The sequence below is a fragment of the Podarcis filfolensis genome (assembly GCF_964270895.1).
Source record: "Podarcis filfolensis genome assembly, chromosome: 5".
Taxonomy (NCBI): Eukaryota; Metazoa; Chordata; class Lepidosauria; order Squamata; family Lacertidae; genus Podarcis; species Podarcis filfolensis.
Genome location: NC_139608.1, coordinates 87114752 through 87138732, shown reverse-complemented (window position 1 = coordinate 87138732; position 23981 = coordinate 87114752). Strand labels below are relative to the sequence as shown.

At 45.2% G+C, this 23981-nt stretch overlaps 1 protein-coding gene across 1 annotated transcript in view; it reads left to right on the top strand.

Annotated features, from left to right (window-relative positions):
• The first annotated feature begins 6572 nt into the window (after positions 1-6572).
• SCD (stearoyl-CoA desaturase) overlaps positions 6573-23981 on the top strand; it is a 29552-nt gene continuing 12143 nt past the window's right edge. The window contains exons 1-3 of the mRNA XM_083615954.1: positions 6573-7132; positions 14746-15022; positions 21623-21753. Coding sequence (XP_083472080.1) covers positions 7106-7132; positions 14746-15022; positions 21623-21753 — 435 coding nt within the window. The 5' untranslated portion in view covers positions 6573-7105. The remainder of the gene's footprint in view (positions 7133-14745; positions 15023-21622; positions 21754-23981) is intronic.

The window sequence follows — 23981 nt, the reverse complement described above, 5'->3', positions numbered from 1 at the left end:
TTTGTTTTGTTTTTTAATTTATTTAATCATTTTTTCAATACAAACAACAACCACAAAAAAACACATACAACAAAAACCGCAATATGACTAATAACATAATTTAACATTTCAGATTTGAGTACTGATACACCTATGACTATACCGGTTCACTCCAGCGGAGATCCTTCTGTGGGCCAGATGCGTGCGCGGCCGCAATTTCCGGCGTCTGCGCAGATGCAATTTCCAGCGTCTGAGCATGCGCAGATGCGATTTCTGGCGTCTGAGCATGTGCAGACGCAATTTCCGGCACCGCAGAAGCGAGTCCCTGCACCGCGCCGCGCTGGTTTAGCGCAGCACATGAGGACTTGCCGAGTGGGCGGCTTGGTTCGGGGGTGGCTCGGGGGCCGGCTAAATGACCCCCGTGGGCTGCTTGTGGCCCATGGGCCTTAGGTTGCCTACCCCTGTTCTGGAGGGTTGAGAAAAGCTTCACCTGCAGAAATGTCTTCTTTTAATTTACAACTGTTCAAAGCATAGGAGTCCCGGGGTCTGCTTTTAATTCTTATTTTGTGGGGGGTGGAACAGGGAGAAAGGAATGAAGCACAGCAATTGTTATAGCAGCATCTGGCCTCCTGCTGAAGAGCTGACCAAATTTCTGCTTTTGCTATCCTTCTGGCCTCTGTCCAAAAGGGGAGCCAAAAGTGGACCTTCTTCTCCCTATCATTGTTTGGTGGAAACGCTGATTTAGGGTCTAATCCCTAAGACAGAGCTATTCCACCTGGCCTTTAATTTGAATTAGCCCGATTCTCTGTTCCCTTTTCCCTTTCCTTTTCTATGAAGAAACCATTCTGGGACCCCACATTTAAACTCTTCCCTGGTCTCCTTGTTGGCCCTACTAGGACCAACTTGGCCAGTTAGCCCTGGTGATCATTTGATGTCTACTGACTGGGGTTCCCGCCCCCCAAAAGACCCCTGAATTTTGAATTTTATTGATATTGATGCTGCGTTTAAGTTGTATTTTATGCTGTTTTTAAGTCACATTTTAATCAGTGTTTTATATTTGCTGTTAGCCGCCCTGAGCCCGGTTTCTAAACTGGGAAGAGTGGGGTATAAATAAAAATTTACCGTATTTTTCGCTCTATAAGACACACCAGACCACAAGACGCACCTAGTTTTTGGAGGAGGAAAACAAGAAAAAAAATATTCTGAATCTCAGAAGCCAGAACAGCAAGAGGGATCGCTGTGCAGTGAAAGCAGCAATCCCTCTTGCTGTTCTGGCTTCTGGGATAGCTGCGCAGCCTGCATTCGCTCCATAAGACGCACACACATTTCCCCTTACTTTTTAGGAGGGAAAAAGTGAGTCTTATAGAGCAAAAAATACGGTATTATTATTATTATTATTAATCCACAGGGAACTTCTCCTGGGCAAGAGCACTGTTGCGCTTTTCTCATACAGCTCCCTTTTGTCGTTGTTGTTGTTTCAGTCCGCAGGAGAGCTACCCAGCGGTTTGTGCCATTGCTGTGCGATGCCGATAGAGAGTTGCTGGCTCAACGTGGCGGTGAAGTGAGCAGGGCCACACAATGAAGACAGTGTTCCTTTCGGAGCTCTCTGCCCAAGTCAAAAAAAGACATCATTACGGAGCTACGGTAGCGAGCCAAAGGGGGCAGGGTTGTGAGATCACCCTGGACCGGGGCAAATTGCCAGAGTCAACAATGCTGACCATTGTGAAGCTCCGTTTACACAACACCGTGTTTTCCTTCTTTCTGATGCTCTCAAGGCATGAGTGGGGCACATGTTGCAAAGCGAGGCTCAGGTGATGGCCGGGAGACTGGAGCTTCTAGTCAGGTCACTTAGAAGCGGATGCAAAGTTTGCAATCAGCTGATCAGGACAAAGTAGGGTGACAAATGCCCCACTGCTATCTTTGTGCTTTCGTAGGCTTCTGATAAGATAAGGGATCCCATGCAAGGACTTTATCCTGAAGCACACCAGGAGGGTTATACATAGCTCTGTTCAAATATGTGGTCACAGCCATCGTCTTTCCCGCTACATCCTATTGCTAAAAATAAACCGGGCTTGGGTGGATTTCAAAAACTACCTGGAGCAAGCTTGCAGGGGACGCAACAGACAAAGGAGGAAAGTCATTACAACGGAGAGTTGTGGCCTAGTTTCGTTTGCAAATTGTTATTATTATTTTTTACAGCTGCTTAGAGTATAGCTATAATTAGCCTTCGTGACGAGACAGGGGCCTAGTATAATTGTAAATCTGTCTGGGCCCTGCAGCTTCAAACTGCTGGTGAGACTTTCAGGACTGAATGTTCTTCCCTGTGAAGGGCCTTGTCTCAGTGGTCAGAGCATCCGTTTTGTGAGCAAAAGATCCCAGCTCGATGGACCAGCGGTCTGGCTCAATATAAGGCCCTATGTTCCTAAAAAAGACATTGTATACAGGAAACTAGTTGCAGGTTAATTTCCTTAGTGAGACACAGGACTCAGCTATACAGCTACAAATAAAAGGTTTTGTGTTGTAAAATGCAATATACAAATGTGACACTAGATGGCGACAGTGAGCTATGGCAAATTCGATATATTTTTCAAAACTTTTTTTAAAAGCATTTTCACTGCGTTTTTAAAAAAAATATGCGTGTAGATTCCACCCCAGTTTCATTATATCTAAAAGCAACAGCACACATTATTATGACGAAGAAGAAAAGCCATAAGGCGGAATGGAAACCTCTCAGAAGTGGAGAATCTCCCAGTCGCGGGTAACTTTCTTTGATGTATAGCTTAATCATGCTTCATGCTTTATTTTAGGCCCCCTCACTGTTAACTCCTCTCAAACCAGCCCTCAGGCTGTATTTCACATGAGCATTTAATCCAAACAGTGTACTTTATAAGAATTTCAACAACAACAACAACAACAACAGTTTATATGCCACCCATCTGACTCGATTGCCCCAGCAACTCTGGGTAGCTCCCAACAAAATATTAAAAGCACAGTAAAACATCCACCATTAATGCTCCAGAGGAAGGCAAAAGTTAGTCTGAGGCAGACATGCTGGAGAAGAAGACTGATCAGTTACTAGTCTCTCAGGACCCTGGATCACTGTCCAGGGAGAAGAATACAGTACTTGCTGCCCCTGAGCTCTTATATTCCACCTAGCTCTGACTACCCTTCTCCCAAGCACATCCTTCCTCAGAAGTGAAGAGTCTTACATGAGGAGCCCTCAAAGCCACGACTCCCTTGCCTTTCTATCAGTTCCCACCTGGTGTAAGGCCTATCTTCTTCTTCTTTGGTGATCACTCATAACCGAGTAAAATTGTCTTCCATAAACACAGTTTTAACAGTGAGCCCATAAGTGACTGTGGAGGCCAATTCTGGATCCACACGTCCTTCCACAGTGGGGACATAGGTTTCCGGGTGGGAGTTGATCACTGTGAGGGTTTGCCAAGTGTGCCTTCCTCTTAGCACATTTCTCCCTTTCGTCCTGAGTTCCAGCGTCTTCAAAGCCCATGGCACCTTTGGTAAAGGCTGTTCTCCAACTGGAGTGCTGGCAGGCCAGTGTTTCCCAGTTGTTGGTTTGTATACTACATTTTTAAAGATTTGCCTTGAGAGAGCTGCTAAACCTCTTTTGCTGACCACCAGCATCACACTTTCCATTTTTAAGTTTGGAATAGAGTACAGTGGTACCTCGGGTTACATACACTTCAGGTTACATACGCCTCAGGTTACAGACTCCGGTAACCCAGAAATATTGCTTCAGGTTAAGAACTTTGCTTCAGGATGAGAACAGAAATTGTGCTCCGACGGAGCGGCAGCAGCAGGAGGCCCCATTAGCTAAAGTGGTGCTTCAGGTTAAGAACAGTTTCAGGTTAAGTACGGACCTCCGGAACGAATTAAGTACTTAACCCGAGGTACCACTGTAGTTGCTTTGGAAAATGTGTAACTGTGTGCTGGGATTGGGGGTGTGGGACCCCTGGGAAGAATCCCCCGGCTAAGGGGGTGCTATCTCTGGGAATCCTGGTCCCAGAATCTTGGGCTCCCAGGACACTTGAAAGGTTCAGGTTCAGGCATTCTGCTCATTCTCCAACACTGACCAAATTGTTCAAAATGATCCCGGGGAATGTAATTTCCCGGATATATAAAAATGAAAGGCTGTCCTCATACAGTCGACACTGGAGGATTTCCACTGCTGCATCACAACCCGGGATTTCAGTGAAGAGAGTGGGGGAGAGGAGAAAACAAAAATATCATAGAATTGTAGAGTTGGAAGGGACCAATCAGGTCATGATGCCTGAAGATGAAGCCGTTGCACAACAGCAGAGGGAAATTGAACCTTCACAGTGAGAGGGAGGATAAAGTATGCACAGCCCTGAAATATCCCATAATCCCTTCCCACAATGTGTTGCCTTCAACATGAAGTCACAGATTCCATGTGGAAATTGGGAAGGCGAGCTGTTTTATTAACAAGCAAGCAAACACCCATGTAAACAAAGCAACCATCAACTGACTTTCACCTTCTCTATCTGAACAAACTGAGAATTTGACCCTAAGGTTCTTAAAACACGGCAAGTATCGGGTGTGCACACAAGCAGAGCTGCAGAATCGGAAGGGATGGTGGCTTGATATTAGGGCAGAAGGCGAGTGAAATATACCCGAAGTCGGGTGTGAATTTCATGCTCTTTATTCAGCTTGTAGTAGCAATGAATGAAACTTTCCCCAAAATGTCTAGCTATACAGTCATACCTCGGGTTGAAGACGCTTCAAGTTGAGCTCGTTCGAGTTGCGCTTCCCGTTAACCCGGAAGTAACGGAGCGTGTTACTTCCGGGTTTCGCCACTTGCGCATGCGCAGACGCTCAAAATGATGTCACGCGCATGCGCAGAAGCAGCGAAAAGCAACGCGTGCTTGCGCCGACACACCGTCGCTAGTTACGTTTACTTCTAGATACGAACGGGCTCCGGAACGGATCCCGTTCGTATCTAGAGGTACCACTGTATAAACATTATTTACACAACGGGCCCCACATGATTGGCTAATTCCGGACTGCTCCTGTAGGCCAATCAGGTCGCTGATTCACTTCCACCTGGAGCTGGATTGGGTGGCTCCTGTGGACCAATCAGACTGCTGCATTCTGCATTCCTATTGATCTAGGATTCAGCTCAGTACATAACACCCCTTCCCTCTAAGTTCCAGTCCTGCCCGGGAGGTTGCATTTATTCGTAATCCTCAAGGTACACCAACCGCCTACGTATGCGTTGCGGCCTGGGGTGTTCCCTGGTCAGGGGTTCTGGTTCTGGCTCGTGTTCCGAGGCTGCTGGCTGTGATGGGGCTGTTCGGTCTGGCGCAACTGGCCCGCTCGATCGCGGCTCTGGTTCCGGTGTCCTTTCGGCCTCGGGGGTCCCCTCTGTACCTACTGATTCTGCCTCCCTGCCCACCCCTCCTGTCCCCTTGGAACAAACATTGCAATGAGTCATTGCAATGTTTGGGTAGAGGAATACCGCAGCAGCCACCTTGGAGGTGGTCTGTGTTCAAGGGGGCTTGCCCCAAAGGAGGGGGGAGGCATAGTCGTGGAGGGTAAAATGAGGGGTTCAAGGTGGGGCTGCAAAAGAGAGAAGTGGCTTCAGTAATAGGGCTGAGTGAAAAGTCTGCGTGTTTCTAAATTCCCCTCCATAATAGCAGCAAGGAAAGGCTACGGCGAGGGACACATAGAGGCCCCTTGGGACCAATTGCTCAGCTTCAGTGTGCGGCAAGCACCGGAACTGCATCCTTCTGCCCATGCAAAAAGATATCACTGGCTGCATTTCAGAGCCCATACAGGTGTGTGTTAATATTTTTGGACGTTTCTTGGCGATTCCCATTTTTAGAACATACTGCCAGCCTAACTCCTAGCAGACAATGTCCCTCCCCCTCCATAAAATATTGGGGGGGGGGGCATGGAATACGGGCATTGCCATTCAAACGATGTGTGTGCTGTGTCATGTGACTGATTATGTGTGGAGGGGCTAACCTGGTTCTCCAATATTTTATTCAAGTTGGCCCTCCTGACACGGGTGTAGGCAATAAAATAAAATTACTTAAGTAACTGAGGTTCTGCCCCCCAATATAAATCCTGGCTACGCGGGGGGGGGCGTTATGGGGGCAATTGCCCCCCCCAACCAATACAAATCAAGACAAATCTGAGATTCTCCCCGCTCCAACAAAAGCCTGCTCCCCAACATGACCCCTGATGGGCATTCAAATGGTGCGCACCACGTCTTGTGATTGATGCGTGACAGGGCATGCCTGCCTCCCAACCCATATTATATTCAAGTTGGCACGCCTGGGCAGGGCACTTCCAACGCGCCAAGGGCTGCGGACCCCGGCGCCTGCTTGCCAACGCCTCGCTGAGCTGCGCCGGTGAGCTCCAAACGCGTGGAGAGCGAGCTCGGGGTCTGCACCGCCCCACAGAAGGGAGGACCTCGTGACCCACTTTGCCGGCGGAGGTCACTGTCGGTCATTGCCTTCCCGGTTCCGGGAGCGGCGTAAGCCTCTCGGGCGCGCGCGCGCACGCCCCCTTTCCCTCCTAACCTCTCCCTCTCCCCGGCGGCGCATCAGCTGCTAAGGGGAAAGTCCCGGCTGACGCGCCGGCTGCGCACCCGGCTGGCCATGCGAGGGCCATGCATGCAACGGAGTCCCTCCGCGGCCAACGGCGCCGTCCAACAGCAGATTGCGGGCAGCCAATGCGGAGCGCGCAGCGAGGTGGCACCAAAGTGCCGGCGACCAATGGGAGGCTCTCTCCAAGTGCCAAGGTACCAGCCTCCTGATCGCCCCTGCGCCCAGCTGCGCTCCACTTAAGCGGCGCCACCGGACCGTCAAGGCATCCTTTTCGGCGGAGTTGCTCAGAGTGGACGGACCCTGATCGCCCCGTGGTGCGCCGCTGGACACCGTCGCCCCGCAAACAAAGGGCCAGAGAGAGAGAGACCGGGCACCTCCTGGGGGGTTACTGGCGTTCAGAGCTCGGGCAACTTAAATAGCTGCGCACCAGCGCGCACAGCAGCCAAAGGAGCGTGGGGACTTGGAGGCAGCTGCGCACCAGCGGAGCCGAGAAAGAGCATCGCGCCGGAGGAAGAGCAGCACAAAGCCCTCTTCCGATGCCTGCCCAACTAACCCACGGGGAGGTAAGGCGCCGCTTCCTCCTCCTTAATAATTTTTATTTTATTTTTTTAAAATGGTGAGTCGCTTTCTCTTGCCCAAGGCAACCCAGAGCGGCTGACGACTCATCCGTCCCCCTTGGTAGGTCGTTGCTGCCTGTCCCGCGGGATGGGGGTGCGTGGAGAGCTCCTTCTGCATCCGACCCCAGGGCTTGGGAAGCCCGGTCCGCATCCTTTCCTGGGCAAGAGCCGGGGCTCAGCATCCTTCCCTCCTGCCTGCCCTCTTCTCCCTTCCCCTCCAGCATCCCAGAGCAGCTCCATTTCCCCAAGCATCCCTTTCCTTTAGTGTGATGGCCGCGTCGAAAGGCCCTGCAAAAACATCCATTAACCCCCCCGCCCCAAAGCATTCCGGTCTTTTCCCTGCGCGCACCTCTTTAAACCAGAAGGTAAGTCGTCCCTCTCGTGTGAATAATGCAAACCCCTCGCCGAGGTCTTGCCTTGCAGCCAGGCCTTCCACAGCCCGACCTGGTTTTTGCAACGGCTTCTGTGCGCAAGGGGGCGGAGGCGCTGCGGAATCGCTGGCGATGCGCGCCGCGGAGCGAGGCAGGGGGGCGTCACTAGCCGGGCCATTGGCGGCGGCTTTTGTGATGGAGTCGGTGGGGAAAGCTGCCGGCTGCAGCCTTCTTTGCCTTTTCCTGGGAGCAAACCCTGTTAAAGGCAGTGGGGTTTGCATGGGAGTAAACACGTATGCGCTGCGTTAGAGGGAGAGAACCCAGTCTCTCCAAGCCACGACTGCGCCACTGGTTGGATCTTCTTTTTCACCCGATGCCTCACTGCGGTCCTGGCAGCCCAGCTGCAGCTCCGAGTATGACAGGCTGCAGTCTCAATTTGCATTTACTTGCGAGCAAGCTCCTTTGCAACGCGCCCCCGGATTGAAACGTGCACGTTAGTTTCTCTTTGGCAGAAGAGCTTTCGGCGAAAGGGGTATCCTTGCCAGGGCTTTTAGCAAGATTATAGAATGAGCAGGTTACTCCCGGGAGGCCACCTGGCCTTTAGGAATGCGGTTTCGGCTGCCAACTTGCCTTTAGCACGCTTGAGAGAGCATCCAGGTCATTCTCAAAAGCCTCTTCCGCTGACAATACCTGCCCAGTCAAAAACGGCAGGCAGCCTTTGGCGGACGGGGTGGAACTGCATAGGTGCCACAGATCTACACAAGCTAAGCATCTGTGTTGTCTCAACGCCAGGGAAAGAAAGTGATAATACTAGCCTGTTCTTGCGTGAGTGGCCAATCTTTTATGTCACTCATAACTTGCTACAGTGCACATCTGGTTCCCTGGCTTTCAAATATCCAGGAGCCAAACCTCCTTAGGTGGTGGTCTCACATGCCCTCAGGCAATATTGTTAATAAATGTTGCTGCTAATAGAAATACATTTGACCAAAAGTTCTATGAAACGCAAAAAGCTGCTTATTTTTTAAATTTTCCTCCATGCAAACTGGTCTGTTAAAAGGCAACGAGTTAGTCACTCTGTATTCTCCAGGGCCATCATAAAAAAGGAACTCTCGACTCCAGTGTTCATTTCATATTCAATGCAGTAACGCTCCTTATTAATTTCTCTTGCTAGAAATAGCCCGTCGTGTCCCAGAGGCTCAAAGCTGTTTCCAAAACACTGGTTGCCCCAATCCTAACAAATTAGACTGCAATCTCACACCCCCTAAATCAGTTACAGTACAGTACAGTACGGACTTCTCTGTAGACATAGTTAGGACTGCAGGCCCAGTTACCATCTCAGTGATTCTCTGTATCAAACAATGTTGATTCACATTGTTCAGTGGGGTTTCCTTCCTTCCTTCCGTGTGTGCATCACACGGGATTGCAGCCTAGATCTTTTTAAATTCTCCAATAGAATGAATGGGACTTAAGAAGTGTTTGACTTTGGCTATAAATTGTGCCCCTGGCAACTTACCATCACATTGATACTATAGCAATGTTAATTGGTTTGTAGAAAAAGGTGGGGGCCTTTGGACTCTCAGACGGAATGGAAGGGTAAATCTTCCCCAATGAGCTTTCTTTGGCATTCCTGTTTGACATTTATTATGTTTTTATATGTGCTGGAAGCTGCCCAGAGTGGCTGGGGAAACTCAGCCAGATGGGCAGTGTATAAATAACATTATTATTATTATTATTATTATTATTATTATTATTATTATTCCCCTTATGTGGTTACCATTGCACAAGGAGGGAGAGGGGGGCACACTACCCCTTCCATCATATTTCTGTCACTCCTTGTTGCATCACCTTGTTGTCACTTCTTTGTTACATCATCCCTGCTTCTCCTGCATCTCTCTTAAGGCATGACAGGGAAGCCTGTCTACTTGGGCAAGCTTGAGCCCTGATTTTTTGAAGGCTCCAAATTACACGGGCCACCCACACAAATCCAAGGAGGCTGCAACTGAAGCAATCATTCAGTTAGTGAAATGAGAATAAATGAGATAAAACAATAACAGCCACTGTAAAACACAGAGCGTCTAATTTGCTAACTGTTGCGCTGCAGAGTTAACAGCTTGTGGTGAATAGCCTGGCAGAATAGCCAGATCTTATGCTGATGCTGTAACTGAGCTAAAGTGAGTGCCAAACATAACTCAGGTTAGAGGGTATTTGACATTTGGGGTGCCACCACAGGGAAGGCCTTCTCCTGTGTCACCGAATGGTTTCCAAAGTCACGATGATAAAAAGAGCCCATCTGAAAGATCTTAATGCCTGGCTACTGCAATGCTGCGTCAGATTTCTATGTCCCAAGCCTTTCATGGATCACACCCAAGGCTTTGAATTCTGACCAGAAACATATTACAGTGGTACCTCAGGTTACAAACTTAATTCGTTCCGGAGGTCCATACTTAACCCGAAATCATTCTTAACCTGAGGCGTGCTTTCGCTAATGGGGCCTTGCGCCGCCACACAATTTCTGTTCTCATCCTGGGGCAAAGTTCTTAACCCGAGGTACTACTTCCGGGTTAGCGGAGTTTGTAACCCAAAGTGTTTTTAACCCAAGGTGTTTGTAACCTGAGGTACCACTGTATTTATTTTATGTCATTCATTTCACAAAATTTGCATGCCATTTGATTGTAAAAAGAAAAATACCGTATTAGGTTAAGGTCTGATTAACTACAATAACAATTTTCTCCCCTTTTTTGCAATGTACACAATATATTTTTGTTGTTGTTGTCCTGTTTCGTTTTCCACATGGATACTATTTCCTGTTTCTCCTGTGCGCTTGAAATTTGCATACCTATTTATATAATCGTGCATATATTCCAATCCTCTGGATATATTTAGAAAAAAAGAAAAGGGAAATCCCTCAAAGCAGCTTACGACCCTGCCTTAGCAGGCCTGCTTCCAGGCTGCGTAAGGGCACCATCCCACGCCTCTCTTCTCAGAAGTAAGCTTAGTGGGTTCAGTGGGGCTTGCTCCCAGGGAAGTGGGTGTCAGGATTACAGCGTTCATCACCCTGCAGATTCACTGAAATGGATGAGCCGAACCGTGCCTAACTTTGGGATTAAAGCATGACGACAGGACCAGTCCTGATGCTATCACTCTCACCAGGCCAGGTTTAGAAGCCAGAAGCCATGGGGAGACTCCTCTCAGCACCTATATGGGTTTTTGCAGCCCCCTGCAAAATGGTTCCCTCAGTCTCTATCCCTAGCGAGAAAACCTGGTCGCTTAGAGGCAAGCAGTTCGTTTACCTGCCACTGCAATTAACTGCAGGCTTATTATTATTTTTTTTGGAACTAGGGACTGAGGAGGAGCAGGAGGAGCCAACCTTCCTGGGTCCTCCTCGTGTGTAGTTTTGGTACAGTCTGTGTAAGCCGCTTTGATTGGCGGAGGTGGCTGTGGGGTGAGGGTGAGGAGAGCACATTAGTCATTGTGGTTCTGGGCTGAGGTGATGAGGTGGAGAGATTTTATGGGGTGTGGGGGGGGGGAAGGGGCCCTCCTGCCAGTCCCAGCCCTTTTGATGCCTTCATTGTTCTGTCTCTCCCTACCGGTCAGAGGCAATAGACATAATTACAGTCAGCTCAAAAGACTATACAGGAACCTCTGTAGAGCTGTTTTGGAGTTGTCTAAAGAAAGCCGGGCTGATTTATTTCCATTTACGAATCGCTTCCTGTCTCGAAGCTGTTAGCAATAAAAACCTCAAACAGAAGACATTCTCTTAAATTATTTGCTTGACATAATTATCTTTACAATTTTATTTCAGCTCCTTATTTATTTTTTCCTTGGGCTATCTCTACGTGTGTGTGTGGCCTTGCTTCTTTTAACATTTGTTTTTATTTTACTTTTTGATTTTTATGCATGCTGCATATCGCCTCGGCTTTCAAATGCCAGCCGAAAACTTTTTCTTTTCTATCATACTTAATGCAGGCAATTAAGAATACATTATCCCACAACTTTCTTGACGTGGCCTTTATTGTACGGCTTCATATATTAATGCTGCAAAGTGCTCTGATTTTCCCTCCAGTGAATGATTTATAAAGCAAACAAACAGATCATTTCATTTCCCCATTGATGACTGTTACTTCCTTCTGTACCGAAGATTTCATTTTTTTAAAAAAATAAATTTTTATTGATTTTCCAACATATATTAAAACACAATACAACTGACAACACATAAACAAACAAACATATAAACACGTATAATTTCATAACCTCTTTTTCTTAAACCTTATTTCAACGACTTCCCCATACCTCCCTTTTCTGCATCCCTGTTTTAAACTTTTCCAGCAACCCCTAATTTCAATTACTTATAATTCACTTTCTTTAATCCTTTTTCTCTTACCCAATTATTTGTCACTGCAATTCTGTTTTACATTACCCATGACATTTTAGCACTCATTAATTTTACAACAGTTCTTAAGATAAACTTTAAATTCCTTCCAATCTTCTTCCACCGTCTCTTTCCCTTGGTCGCGGATTCTGCCAGTCATCTCAGCCAGTCCCATATAGTCTATCACCTTCGTCTGCCACTCTTCCAGCGTGGGTAGTTCTTGTGTCTTCCAATACTTTGCTAAAAGAACTCTTGCTGCTGTTGTAGCATACATAAAGAACGTCCTATCTTTCCTTGACACCAATTGGCCCACCATGCCCAGGAGAAAGGCCTCTGGTTTCTTATGAAAGGTACACTTAAGTACCTTCTTAATTTCATTATAGATCATTTCCCAGAAGACCTTGATCCTTGGGCACGTCCACCAAAGGTGGTAGAAAGTACCTTCAGTTTCATTACATTTCCAGCATTTATTATTGGGCGTATGATAAATTTTTGCAAGCTTGACTGGGGTCATGTACCACCTATAAATCATTTTCATAATGTTCTCTCTTAAGGCATTACATGCCGTAAACTTTATACCGGTAGTCCATAACTGTTCCCAGTCAGCAAACATAATGTCATGACCAATGTCTTGTGCCCATTTAATCATAGCTGATTTAACCATCTCATCCTGTGTATTCCATTTCAACAGCAAGTTATACATTCTTGACAAATTCTGTACCGAAGATTTCAATATACTGTATAGACAGACAAACAAACAACAAACAAACAATAATTTCATATACAAAAACAATTTCAAATCTAATGCAGATGTTGACTGGACTAATTTAACATGCCCATTTTCTTTCTGCCGTACGGTGACTTCCAGCTAAAGTCATCATAATGGGGAAGGGGGCATGATATGTTATTGAACTACAGTTCCCATCATCCACTGCTGGGGCTGATGGGATTTGGAGTTTAAAACATGTAGAGGGCACCACATTGACCATCCCTTCTCTGGCTGCTGTGAAGGCTTTAGAAGAGGAACAAACATGGTTAGGAAAAGAAGGGGAAATCAAGAGGGGAAATCTGGTACAGAGTTTCATTGAGTATGGCCTGTCAGGAGACTCAAGACATCCCAGGAATGAAAATCATTTATTTATTTTTTGAATTTGCATTTTATTTATTTGTTAACATTCTTACATTACATCGGTAAACGTTGCCATATTACATTACAGGACTTACTATAATATAATTTCCAACATGTATACAAAAATTATATACAACTTTTATATACCTAGAAAGAAAATGAAACAAAAAAAAGAAAGAACAAAGAGAAAAAACAAAAACAAATCCCCCCCAATCATATACATACCAACACACAAGACTTCCTGTCTATCCTGTTGTATATTCCTTTTTTACAAATGAATGCACTCTTATTATTGTATATTTCTTTACATTTTATCTAGTACATTCCTATATCAATATGATTGATATCAATCAATATCAAATAAGTCTTATTTCTCAACTCATTCTCACTCCAACCTCAATCAAATGCTAGCGTAGATAGTGAACCTTTACTGTACAGGAATGAAAGTCAAGATGAGAAAATGTTACTGTCCTCACCCTTTGTTATATACGGGGCTTTTTTTCCCCAGCCAGAGCTCACCGGAGCTCAGCTCCGGCACCTGTTGCCATCCTAAGAGAATAAGGGGAAAATTCGTGGTAAGCTCTGGCACCTCTGGGGATAGGGCAAATGCTTCATGCCACTGCTCCTGGTCTGGTACCCATTCCTGTGAGAAGAGGCTTAATACCATATTTTTTGCTCTATAAGACTCACTTTTTCCCTTCTAAAAAGTAAGGGGAAATGTGTGTGCGTCTTATGGAGTGAATGCAGGCTGCGCAGCTATCCCAGAAGCCAGAACAGCAAGAGGGATTGCTGCTTTCACTGCGTAGCAATCCCTCTTGCTGTTCTGGCTTCTGAGATTCAGAATATTTTTTTTCTTGTTTTCCTCCTCCAAAAACTAGGTGCGTCTTGTGGTCTGGTGCGTCTTATAGAGCGAAAACTACGGTATATGGCAGGTCTCAAGAGTAGCTTTTTGCACCATGTTAGTGCCTGCTCCCGCATGCATTGTGATTTTCTCATGTGGGCGGGATCTCAGTGCTATTTGCCAGTCCGGAGGAGGAGGCAGCTTTGGAGAATGACTTCCCTGCTGCCAGCTGCGCCCGGCTGGCGCCTGTCTCCTGATCTCCTCTGTTCTCCACCGAGCCTCTCATCAGGACATGTCGCCTTTCTTGAAACCTTCTGATGGTGTGACAGTGCGAGTCACTTCTGAAGTAATCTATGTGGTGTCCTTTCGATCGAAGTGCCAGCAATTAGGAAGAATTAAGATCTGGAATTTAGATAAATGCTTTGTGTTGTTTATGAGAGGGAAGGTTATATCACTGATCACCTGGTGCTTTATTGGGACAGTTGCATAAGGTCAAAATGGGTTGATTGGGAATAGCTACCGCTGGCCTGTTTCCTTGTATGACGGCAGTCACTAGTCTGAAAGAACTGCCACACTAAATGAAGGTTGCCATCTTGCTTATGTGTAGAAAAGAAGTGGACGTGTGCCACGATACCTTGGTTTCTAGCCAGCTTGTTTAAATGATGATCATTACAAGCAACCACAATTAGCAGTGGCTTCTCAACATGGCCCATCTCTGCCTGAATGTGCCTGAGGGCCCAGGAGCCATTTAGCCGCCTGTGGATTTGCCTAACATAACAAGAGCTTTGGTTCCAATTCTTCTCTTTGTGACTTTGGTTTTTGTTTCCCTTTCTCTGCCTCTTGTGCCAGCTCCCCTCAGATTTCTCCACCACCACTGCCTTCGCTCGCGTGGCCCAGAATGGGGCAACCAGCTTGGAGAAGGTCCGCTCCGCCCATGATGACATCGGACCTCACAGAGAGATGACGGATGACGTTTTCGACGAGACCTATCGTGAGAAAGAAGGCCCCAAGCCGCAGAAGAGATACGTCTGGAGGAACATAATTCTCATGTCTCTCCTCCATTTAAGTGCACTGTACGCAGCTATCTGGCTCACCCCGACTGCGAAGTTTGCCACCTTGGTGTGGGGTAAGTAAAGAAGGTGTTGATTTCCCTCTGAAGGAATTGCCTGCTTGTTTTGCTCTGTTTTCTGACCTCCTGCGCAATGGGATCTGCCTCTCATCGTTGCCGTGTTCAGCCCTGCTGTCAGAGGGCCTCGGGGAGAATTAATTACCACCTGTGAACACAGGAACAGGCTCCCCTGGGAAGAATTGTGGTGTTTTTTTAATTAGTTCAAAAGCATATTGTAGCACACACTTAAGTTCCCTCCTCAAGGCAGGCCCATCTGGATTGCCAATACTCTCATAGCCATTAAGATGCACATCCTTTCCTTCTAAAAAAAATATTTAGTAAGCTGATTTTTGTGCGCAAAGGCATTTTTTTTTAAAGTCCCTTTACACCTGAGCTGGTTAACCCTTTTGGGGGCAGCTAACTAGAGTTACTATGTTAGGGTCATAGCAGATGAGTCACTATTGCTTACTGAGAAGGAGAAGCATTGGGGAGGTCAGCGCGGTGCAAACACACCAACAGAGCCAATCTGGTGCTCCCGCTGAACTTTAAGCTGGCCTCATTTGTTAAGTTTACTTATTGCATTTATATGTCTGCCAAGACACCCAAGGCAGTTTGCAATTTTAAGGTATTAAGACGTCACATGCAATAGTTAATCTTGTTGATGAGTGACTTCTGAGGATGACATAGTTGAATACAACGCACAGCATGAAAGCAGGTCTGTTATCAAACTTTCAGGAAGGCTATTCCTTCTCAGTAGAATTGCAAGCAGTTTTGTTTTGATTCCATCCCTCCACTGAACATGTGCACAGCTAAACTGTCCTAAGAGACCATGTGCTGTGCATATGTTCCTAATTAAATGGACAAATAGTGGACTGAAGATATAAACAAAAACCAATACAGTGGTACCTCTGGTTATGAACTTAATTTGTTCCAGAGGTCCGTTCTTAACCTGAAACCGTTCTTAACCTGAGGTACCACTTTAGCTAATGGGGCCTCCCACTGCTGCCGCCTTGCCTCTGTTGCACGATTTCTGTTCTCATCCTGAGGTAAAGTTCTTAACCCGAGGTACTACTTCTGGGTTAACAGAATCTGTAACCTGAAGTGTTTGTAACCTGAGGTGTTTGTAACCCGAGGTACCACTGTACTCAAATCCTGACATCCATGCCATCCCCTTAAAAAGAAACGTGAAATACTCTTCGACATCCTATTTTCCACTAGAAAAACAAACGTTTCACCATGCTTGTTGAAAGCAATGGGGCAAAGAAAGACTTTTAGAGTGGTTTGCCTCCATAAACTCGCACCAAATAGTAAATTGCTACCACTTGAGGGCATTAGATCAACCACTACACCTGATGCAGGCCATAGAAGGCTCTCTCTCTCTCTCTCCCCATAGCTGTCAACATTTTCCCTTTTTTAAGGGAAATTCCCTTATTCTGAATAGGATTCCTTGCAAGAAAAGGGAAAAGTTGACAGCTATGATACACACATACACACACGCCTCTAAAATGGCCACTTCTTGGGTGACTTGCAAATAAACAGCATAGGAAGCAAAATAAATACTCTCCTCCCTACAATGTGAACATTGGGGTTTCTTCTTTTTATCCCTTTTGAAACTCTGCTCTTTAGAAAGCTTTAGCAGAGAGGCTGCTTTGTTTAGACTTCATAGGGATACATAGCCAATTCCAGCCAAGGGTGCAGCTCCACCTCAGAGTGGATGCTGTTGCATGCTTTCAAAGGGCAGTTTCAGAGAAACTAATATTTATGGGGTGTGTCTCTTAACATTCCTTCTGGGAAACGTCCATGCTCTCAATTTGAGAACGCTGCTATTTTCAATGTTCTCTCCTTCTGAAATATGCGCTCCTTGTAGGAATGCAACATACAAAAGTTCCTAAGATCAATGCCTGGCATCTTGAAGTATGATTGGGGAAAGAGAACCCTGTTTATGACCCTGAAGGTCTTCTCAATGATGAGTGAGAATGACCACTGGTCTGCTTCCTATCTCAGATGGAAAAGATGGGAAATGTATTCTGGGTGAGATGGAGTTGCAGATTTGGTGGATGAAAACCCTGTCTTTCACCTTGAGCCCTTTGAAGAAAGGTGGAGTCTAAATGCAGTACATAAACAAACAAATAACAGTGGAGAAACTCCAGGAACTCCATCCCTTTAATGCAGGAGGAGGACAATCTATTTCAGCCACTTACCCAGCCAATGTTTTAAATTCAAATAAATTTCAGCTCAGTAGTTTGAACCTATGGCAGCTATAAAATCCCATTGATAGCCACAACGACAAAGCCTTTGGGGGGGAGGGGGAGGAAACACATTTGACATCAGGTGACATTCTGAAACTGGCAAGACAGCCTCTTCCAGGCCTCAGCCTGTTTGCCCTTGTCCCAGTATCTGCCTTGCTGCATCACTGCAAAGAACAGCTGAGGAACCACAAAATGCCACCCCACTTTGAATTGCCTGAATTCTGAAAGATATGAATGTCTGATTTGTGGTAACTGGAAGAACTTTATCCCCTTTACTCTCTGATCCTCACTGTTCACATACTGCAGAATGGACTGGCTCCTGGGCATTGATTAGTACACATAATAACCTGTACATAATAACCGGTCCCTGCTTATTATCTTCTCTTTTTTATTGTGGTACGTGTAGATCTTTATAGACAAAGCTATGGAGATACTTTTTTATACTGCCATGTTTAAAATGTGATTTGACGCCGCCAGCAGCAATAATGATAAGAGATTACAAGAGCTGATTGTGCCCACAGTTGATGTGCAAACTGCTCTGTATGGAGCCATCAACCAGGGTGTTTAGAATTGGGCTGTAATGGGGTAATTTGCACTTTCTAATCAGGTGAACCTGTGGGGCTGCCCTCTTTAAAAAGAGGGAGGCAACCCCAAGTTACATATTTAGAACTTAAAGCGGCCCAAAATGAAAGGCCTGGAAACAAGGAACAAGGGATAAATGTTCTGTTTTTGTTTCTTGTTCTTTATTTTGGTCCAGCTGACTCAGATTTTTCACAATAGAAGCCGAAATATTCGGCATCAGCTGAGTCCCCACAAAGGCCCTTTGTTCTGAACAAGGAGCCCAATTTTAAAGACAATGTTTTGGTCATTTCCCCTGAGAAGCCATTGTGCTTCGAGAACAGCACTGCCTTCTGGGTTTCAGATGTGCTAGTTATACGGTCTGTCCTCACAATTGATCCCTCTAGGTTGACTGTGTTAACAATCCTTCAGCATCAATTCAAGGCCATCGTTTCAAGCAGCCAATTTAAGAGACTAGCAGCGCTATCATTGCTACAAACAGTGGGATGCGACTTGCCCTCTCACATACCCTCCAACATTTCTCTGATGAAAATAGGGACGTCCTATTCCATAATAAGGGACGCGGGTGGCACTGTGGTCTAAACCACTGAGCCTCTTGGGCTTGCCGATCGGAAGGTCGGCGGTTCGAATGCCCGCGACGGAGTGAGCTCCCTTTGCTCTGTCCCAGCTCCTGCCAACCTAGCAGTGCGAAAGCACACCAGTGCAAGTAGATAAATAGGTACCGCTCTGGTGGGAAGGTAAACGGCGTTTCCGTGCACTGTTCTGGTTCGCCAGAAGCAGCTTAGTCATGCTGGCCACATGACCTGGAATCTGTCTGCGGACAAACGCCAGCTTCCTCGCAACCCCAGAGTCGTCCGTTACCCGACTTAACAGTCAGGGGTCCCTTTACCTTTACACATCCATAATAATACTACTACTATACCACACCCATGTGACTGGGTTGTCCCAGTCATTCTGGACACCTTCCAACACATATAAAAACATAATAAAACATTGAACATTAAAAAAACTTCCCTATGCAGGGCTGCCTTCAGGTCTTCTAAAGGTTGTATAGTTATTTATCTCCTTGGCTCGGGGGTCACATAACTCTATACACTCCAACATTTCTCCAGTGAAAATAGGGAGATCGCACCATACCCTCCCAACAATTCTCCAATGAAAATAGGGGTGCCCTAAGGAAAAGCAGGACATTCCAGGATCAAGTCAGGAACAGGGATGGCTTCTGAAAATCTGGGACTGTCCCTGGAGAATAGGGACACTTGGAGGGTCTGTAATTAGTGATTTGATTCAGAGCAGGGTTAACACCTGGGGTTCTAGGAAGCAGGGGAATTTTCAGCACTAGATGCAGTAAGGCTGTTTCTGCCCAAAGTGACTTGAGCATAATAACAGTCCCTTGCGACAGCTATGCATGCCGTCTTCTCCTATGCGCAGCAGAGGATCAGGTTTTGCAAGCAGAGGGATCAGGTTTCTGAGCATCCTCTGCTTCCAGAAGCTGAAATGCAGTCTTCTATTGATTCCCATATCAGGATTGGCACTGCCAGCCAAATTATGGTTTCTCTCCCCAGCCCCAACCACTAGTTGCCAGCTTTTAAGGAAGCATCAAAAGCTGTATTATTTCAGTAGGTGTTTTAAAAGGTCATTTTTCTCAGTTTGGCTTTTTGCTCTTCTGTTTTGCCTCTTCTGACTGTTTGGTTCTCCCTTTACATTTCCCATTTATGTTGTTTTAAGAAGTTGTTCAGTTTAAAGATGTCCAGTGTGCCTTTTTCCTAGAAACGTGGGCTATACATTTCAATTTACATTAAAAAATAGGTACCGTATTTTTTGCTCTATAAGACGCACCAGACCACAAGACGCACCTAGTTTTTGGAGGAGGAAAACAAGAAATAAAATATTCTGTATCTCAGAAGCCAGAACAGCAAGAGGGATCGCTGCACAGTGAAAGCAGCGATCCCTCTTGCTGTTCTGGCTTCTGGAATAGCTGCGCAGCCTGCATTCGCTCCATAAGACGCACACACATTTCCCCTTACTTTTTAGGAGGGAAAAGTGAGTCTTATAGAGCAAAAAATACGGTAATTTTGTTTTCCACATGAGCAGCTAAAGAAGCAGGAGTGCTGATCTAGTAACAGAGGAAGTCTCCGCTGGCTCAGCAGATCTTACAATCTGTTGTTCTTGACTTATCTATCTATCCATAGCGCACATGCTTTGTGGTTAATCTGTGTCTTGGTTGCTCCTTCCACAAGACTTGCAGCACTAGACCTGCCCATAAACATTTAATGACTCTCCTTATCTTTTTAGAACTTCTGCTATTGCCTCCTTTTAATAAACTCTGCACTTGCGATGCATGCAGGAGTTGTGCAGTTAACCTACCGTGATATTACAAGTATTGTTGAGGAGGGGTTCATGACTCACACGCCAGATGCAAAGCCTTGCTAGCTGGGAAATAATTCCATTTGCCCCATCAATGAGATATAATTTAGATCTGGAAATATATGATGTCTCCGGCCCAAAGCTGCCTGGATCTCATGCAACAAATACTGTATGCCAAAAAAATAACAACAATTAAGAAATCAGATGTTTGTGAAGTGGATCTCTTGATATGCCCTAAAAGATCAGACGCAGATTTGCAGTGTTGGGTGAAACCTGTCTGAATGGCAATTCTTTGCCTTCTGTTTCTCTAACAAATCGAACTCCAGGTTCTTCCTTCAAAAGAGTATTATTATTATTATTGTTGTTGTTGTTTTTAAAAATAAAATTTTTATTAGATTTTCCACAGTGATAACACAAACCACAAAGCAAAATGATACACAAAAACAAAAAAATAAAAAGAAGAAAGAGAAAAAAGGGAAAACAATAAACAGATAAACAATAACAACAAACTTAATTCTTCACAAATCCAACCTTTTAAACATCTTGGTTGACTTCCTCAAATCCCTCCCTTCTGAGTTTCCTTGTAATTAAAAGTAACAGCTTTCCAATATCATTATTAAAGTAAAGCAATTTCCAATTATAGTCCATCTTATTCACTTTTCTTAACGTTCTAAATCCCATTTATTTAATTCTAACTTAATTTAATCCTAGGCCTATTTGTTTCTTCCAAGTAATTTCTAATTTTTTTATATTATGATATTTATTCAAATAGTCCTTTAATTTCCTCCAGTCCTTATTATTGTTGGTGTTTTTTTTTTAGCAATGCTTACGTTTGTGAGTTGCAGTGGGATAACGCTGAAGTAGGCTACTTCCAGTTCACTCTCTCAAGTCAAGTCAAGGAACCTTTATTGGCACCACATAAGAACTTTCAGAATACATTCAGAATAGATAGGCCAGTGCAATCTCGTCGCCATCCCAGCGGCGCAGTCACCCACCAAAGGGTTTCCAGCAAGGGCAAGATCCTGTAGCATACTTTGGCGACAAAAAATCAAATAGAGGAACTTAGCTACTGTCTTGGTGAGCTCCTGGTCTCACCAAGAATAAGAAGCACATAAACTCTGTCTCTGGTTTCCATGTTGGAATACATAGACGGTCTAGAAATTGTTGGCGGAGATCATCATACATTTAAGGGCCATGTGAGCTACAGTTTCCACCAGGTGGGCATCCCATGGGCAGATCCTATCTCCTTCTGCCGAACCCGCAAACCTACCCCAAAGGAGGTTAGAAGGATTAGAATTGAACCTAGCCAGCGGTAAGGCCTTTCTTTCTTGTGGATTAAACAAAAATTGTAAGTGATTAGGATTAAATTCCTGCGCCCAAGAGAGTCACAATTCACTCTCTCCCTCGCTTTTCTTGTTCGCAGTATTTGTTCTCTTTGTCTTGAGTGGGCTGGGAATCACAGCCGGAGCACATCGCCTTTGGAGCCACCGTTCCTACAAAGCCAGTCTGCCTCTCCGAATATTTTTGGCGATCATCAACTCCATGGCTTTCCAGGTAAGAATTATGAGATGATTAACATGGCCAGATTCAAGGGTCATGGATACACGGGGGGAGGGCAGACAAGGCTACATGCCTCCTGCAATTTGGCTAACTTGGAATTTCGTACAAAAAAATTGGTATCTCACCCCTCTCCCTTTCCCCCAGTAACTTTTATTTCCCTTTTTCTGTACAGCGGTACCATGGTTCTCAAACTTAATCTGTTTCAGAGGTCCATTCCAAAACCAAAGCGTTCTAAAACCAAGGCATGCTTTCCCATAGAAAGTAATGCAAAATGGATTAATCTGTTCCAGACTTTTAAAAACAACCCCTAAAACAGCAGTTTAACATGAATTTTACTATCTAACGAGACCATTGATCAATAAAATGAAAACAATAATCAACGCACTGTATTTTTAAATAAGTAAGACAGTATTATAGATGATAATTTTTTTAAAAAAAAATTTCTTACCTCCACTGATGATGGTCGTTGTTTGGATGGGGGGCTTTTATCCATTTCCGCAGTTACTCAATCAATCAATCAGTAGCTGAACTGGCTTCCACACAGTCACAAAAACAAATTAAATGAAAAAGCCTCAAAAAGAGAAACACAAAATAAAGAGCAAAAACAAAAGCGCCAAACTTAATCTGTTTCGGAAGTCCGTTTGACTTCCGAAATGTTCGAAAACCAAGGCACAGCTTCTGCTTGGTGCAGGCGCCCTGGAAACAATAGCCGACAGCCGCATCAGATGTTTGGCTTCTTAAAAATGTTTGAAAACCGGAACATTTTCTTCCGGGTTTTTGGTGTTTGGGAACCAAGGCATTTGAGAACCAAGGTACCACTGTATTTGAAATTTTTAACTCAAAGGGTAAAAGCCACCCCCAATGACAAAAAGATCAGATGAGAGCTCAATAAACTGTCAGAACAATGGGTTTTACATTAAAACAAATAACTAGGATTGCATGGACTAACTAGGATTAACCAGCGAGGTTAATCCGATCTTCCTGCTGGTGCTTTTGCACAGTGCTGGTGTCGATTCCGCCTGTCTCTTCCCTGTCTCAGTAAGCAGCAGCAGCACACCTGCCAGGAGTTCAGGGAACGATCTCCACCCTGCCATGGAATCTGCTCCCATTTACTACTCTAATTGGGCACTCCCATCTAGATTTTAACACACTGCCTTAATCCAGCAAAGCACGGAGAGCTAGACTGAGAAATTCATTTCAGCGCTAATCCTTCTTCACTTCTAACTGGGTGGATTTGCCTGATGAAACTTCAAAAAGTCATTTGGCGCAAGTTTGCACGAGACAGAGTGCAACTAGAGAGTTGTGTATGTGTGTGGTTGTTTGGTACAATTTAAAACATTCAGGCAGGATCTTCAAAGGTTCCCATTTAAAGGCGGCAAACTTCTGGGTCCTATATATATCCTTGCATTGCTTCATGCTCTCTCCTACAGGAATCATTTAGCTCACTGGTCTTCAACTGGTTAGCTGGGGATCCATTAGGGAGTCGTGGCCTGATCCAGGTTGGGTTGCAACAGGAACACTACCACCATGCAAATAGATGGCAAAGGATTAAGATATAGGTCCCCAGTGGGTCCTGGATCTGAAAAAGTTGAAGATAGCTCATTTAGCCAATTTGTTCCCCACCCTCAATTTTAAAACCGTAACATCATAAAAATTCATCGGCGGGTATTGCCATCTCTTAACGAAAGGACTGTATTTCTCCGTGTATAAGACTATATTGCATAGGGGGGATTGGTGCTTGGTTCATGTCATGAGTGGGAGATTGTCTGTGGTGATTGGGTGGGTGATTTCCGGCAATCCCCCCTAAAAATAGCTCAACAACTGTGGGAAATCCTCCCCCAAAAAGCTTAACAACTCTTCTTAATTTGGATTCCCCCAAAATAGGGGTTGTCTTATACATGGAGGCGTGTTATACATGGAAAAATATGGTAATACATAGTTTTATTGAAACATCTAAAAGAATTCCCCCTCTCCTTTAAAAAACAATTGAACTTGTCCTTGAGGGCAAGTGTGACATTATTATTATTATTATTATTATTATTATTATTATTATTATTATTAAAGTAAGGGTAAAAGGTAAAGGACCCCTGGATGGTTAAGTCCAGTCGAATTAGACTATGGGGTACTGCGCTTATCTTCGCTTTCAGGCCAAAGGAGCCGGCGTTTGTCCACAGACAGATTTCTGGGTCACGTGGCCAGCATGACTAAACCGCTTCTGGCGC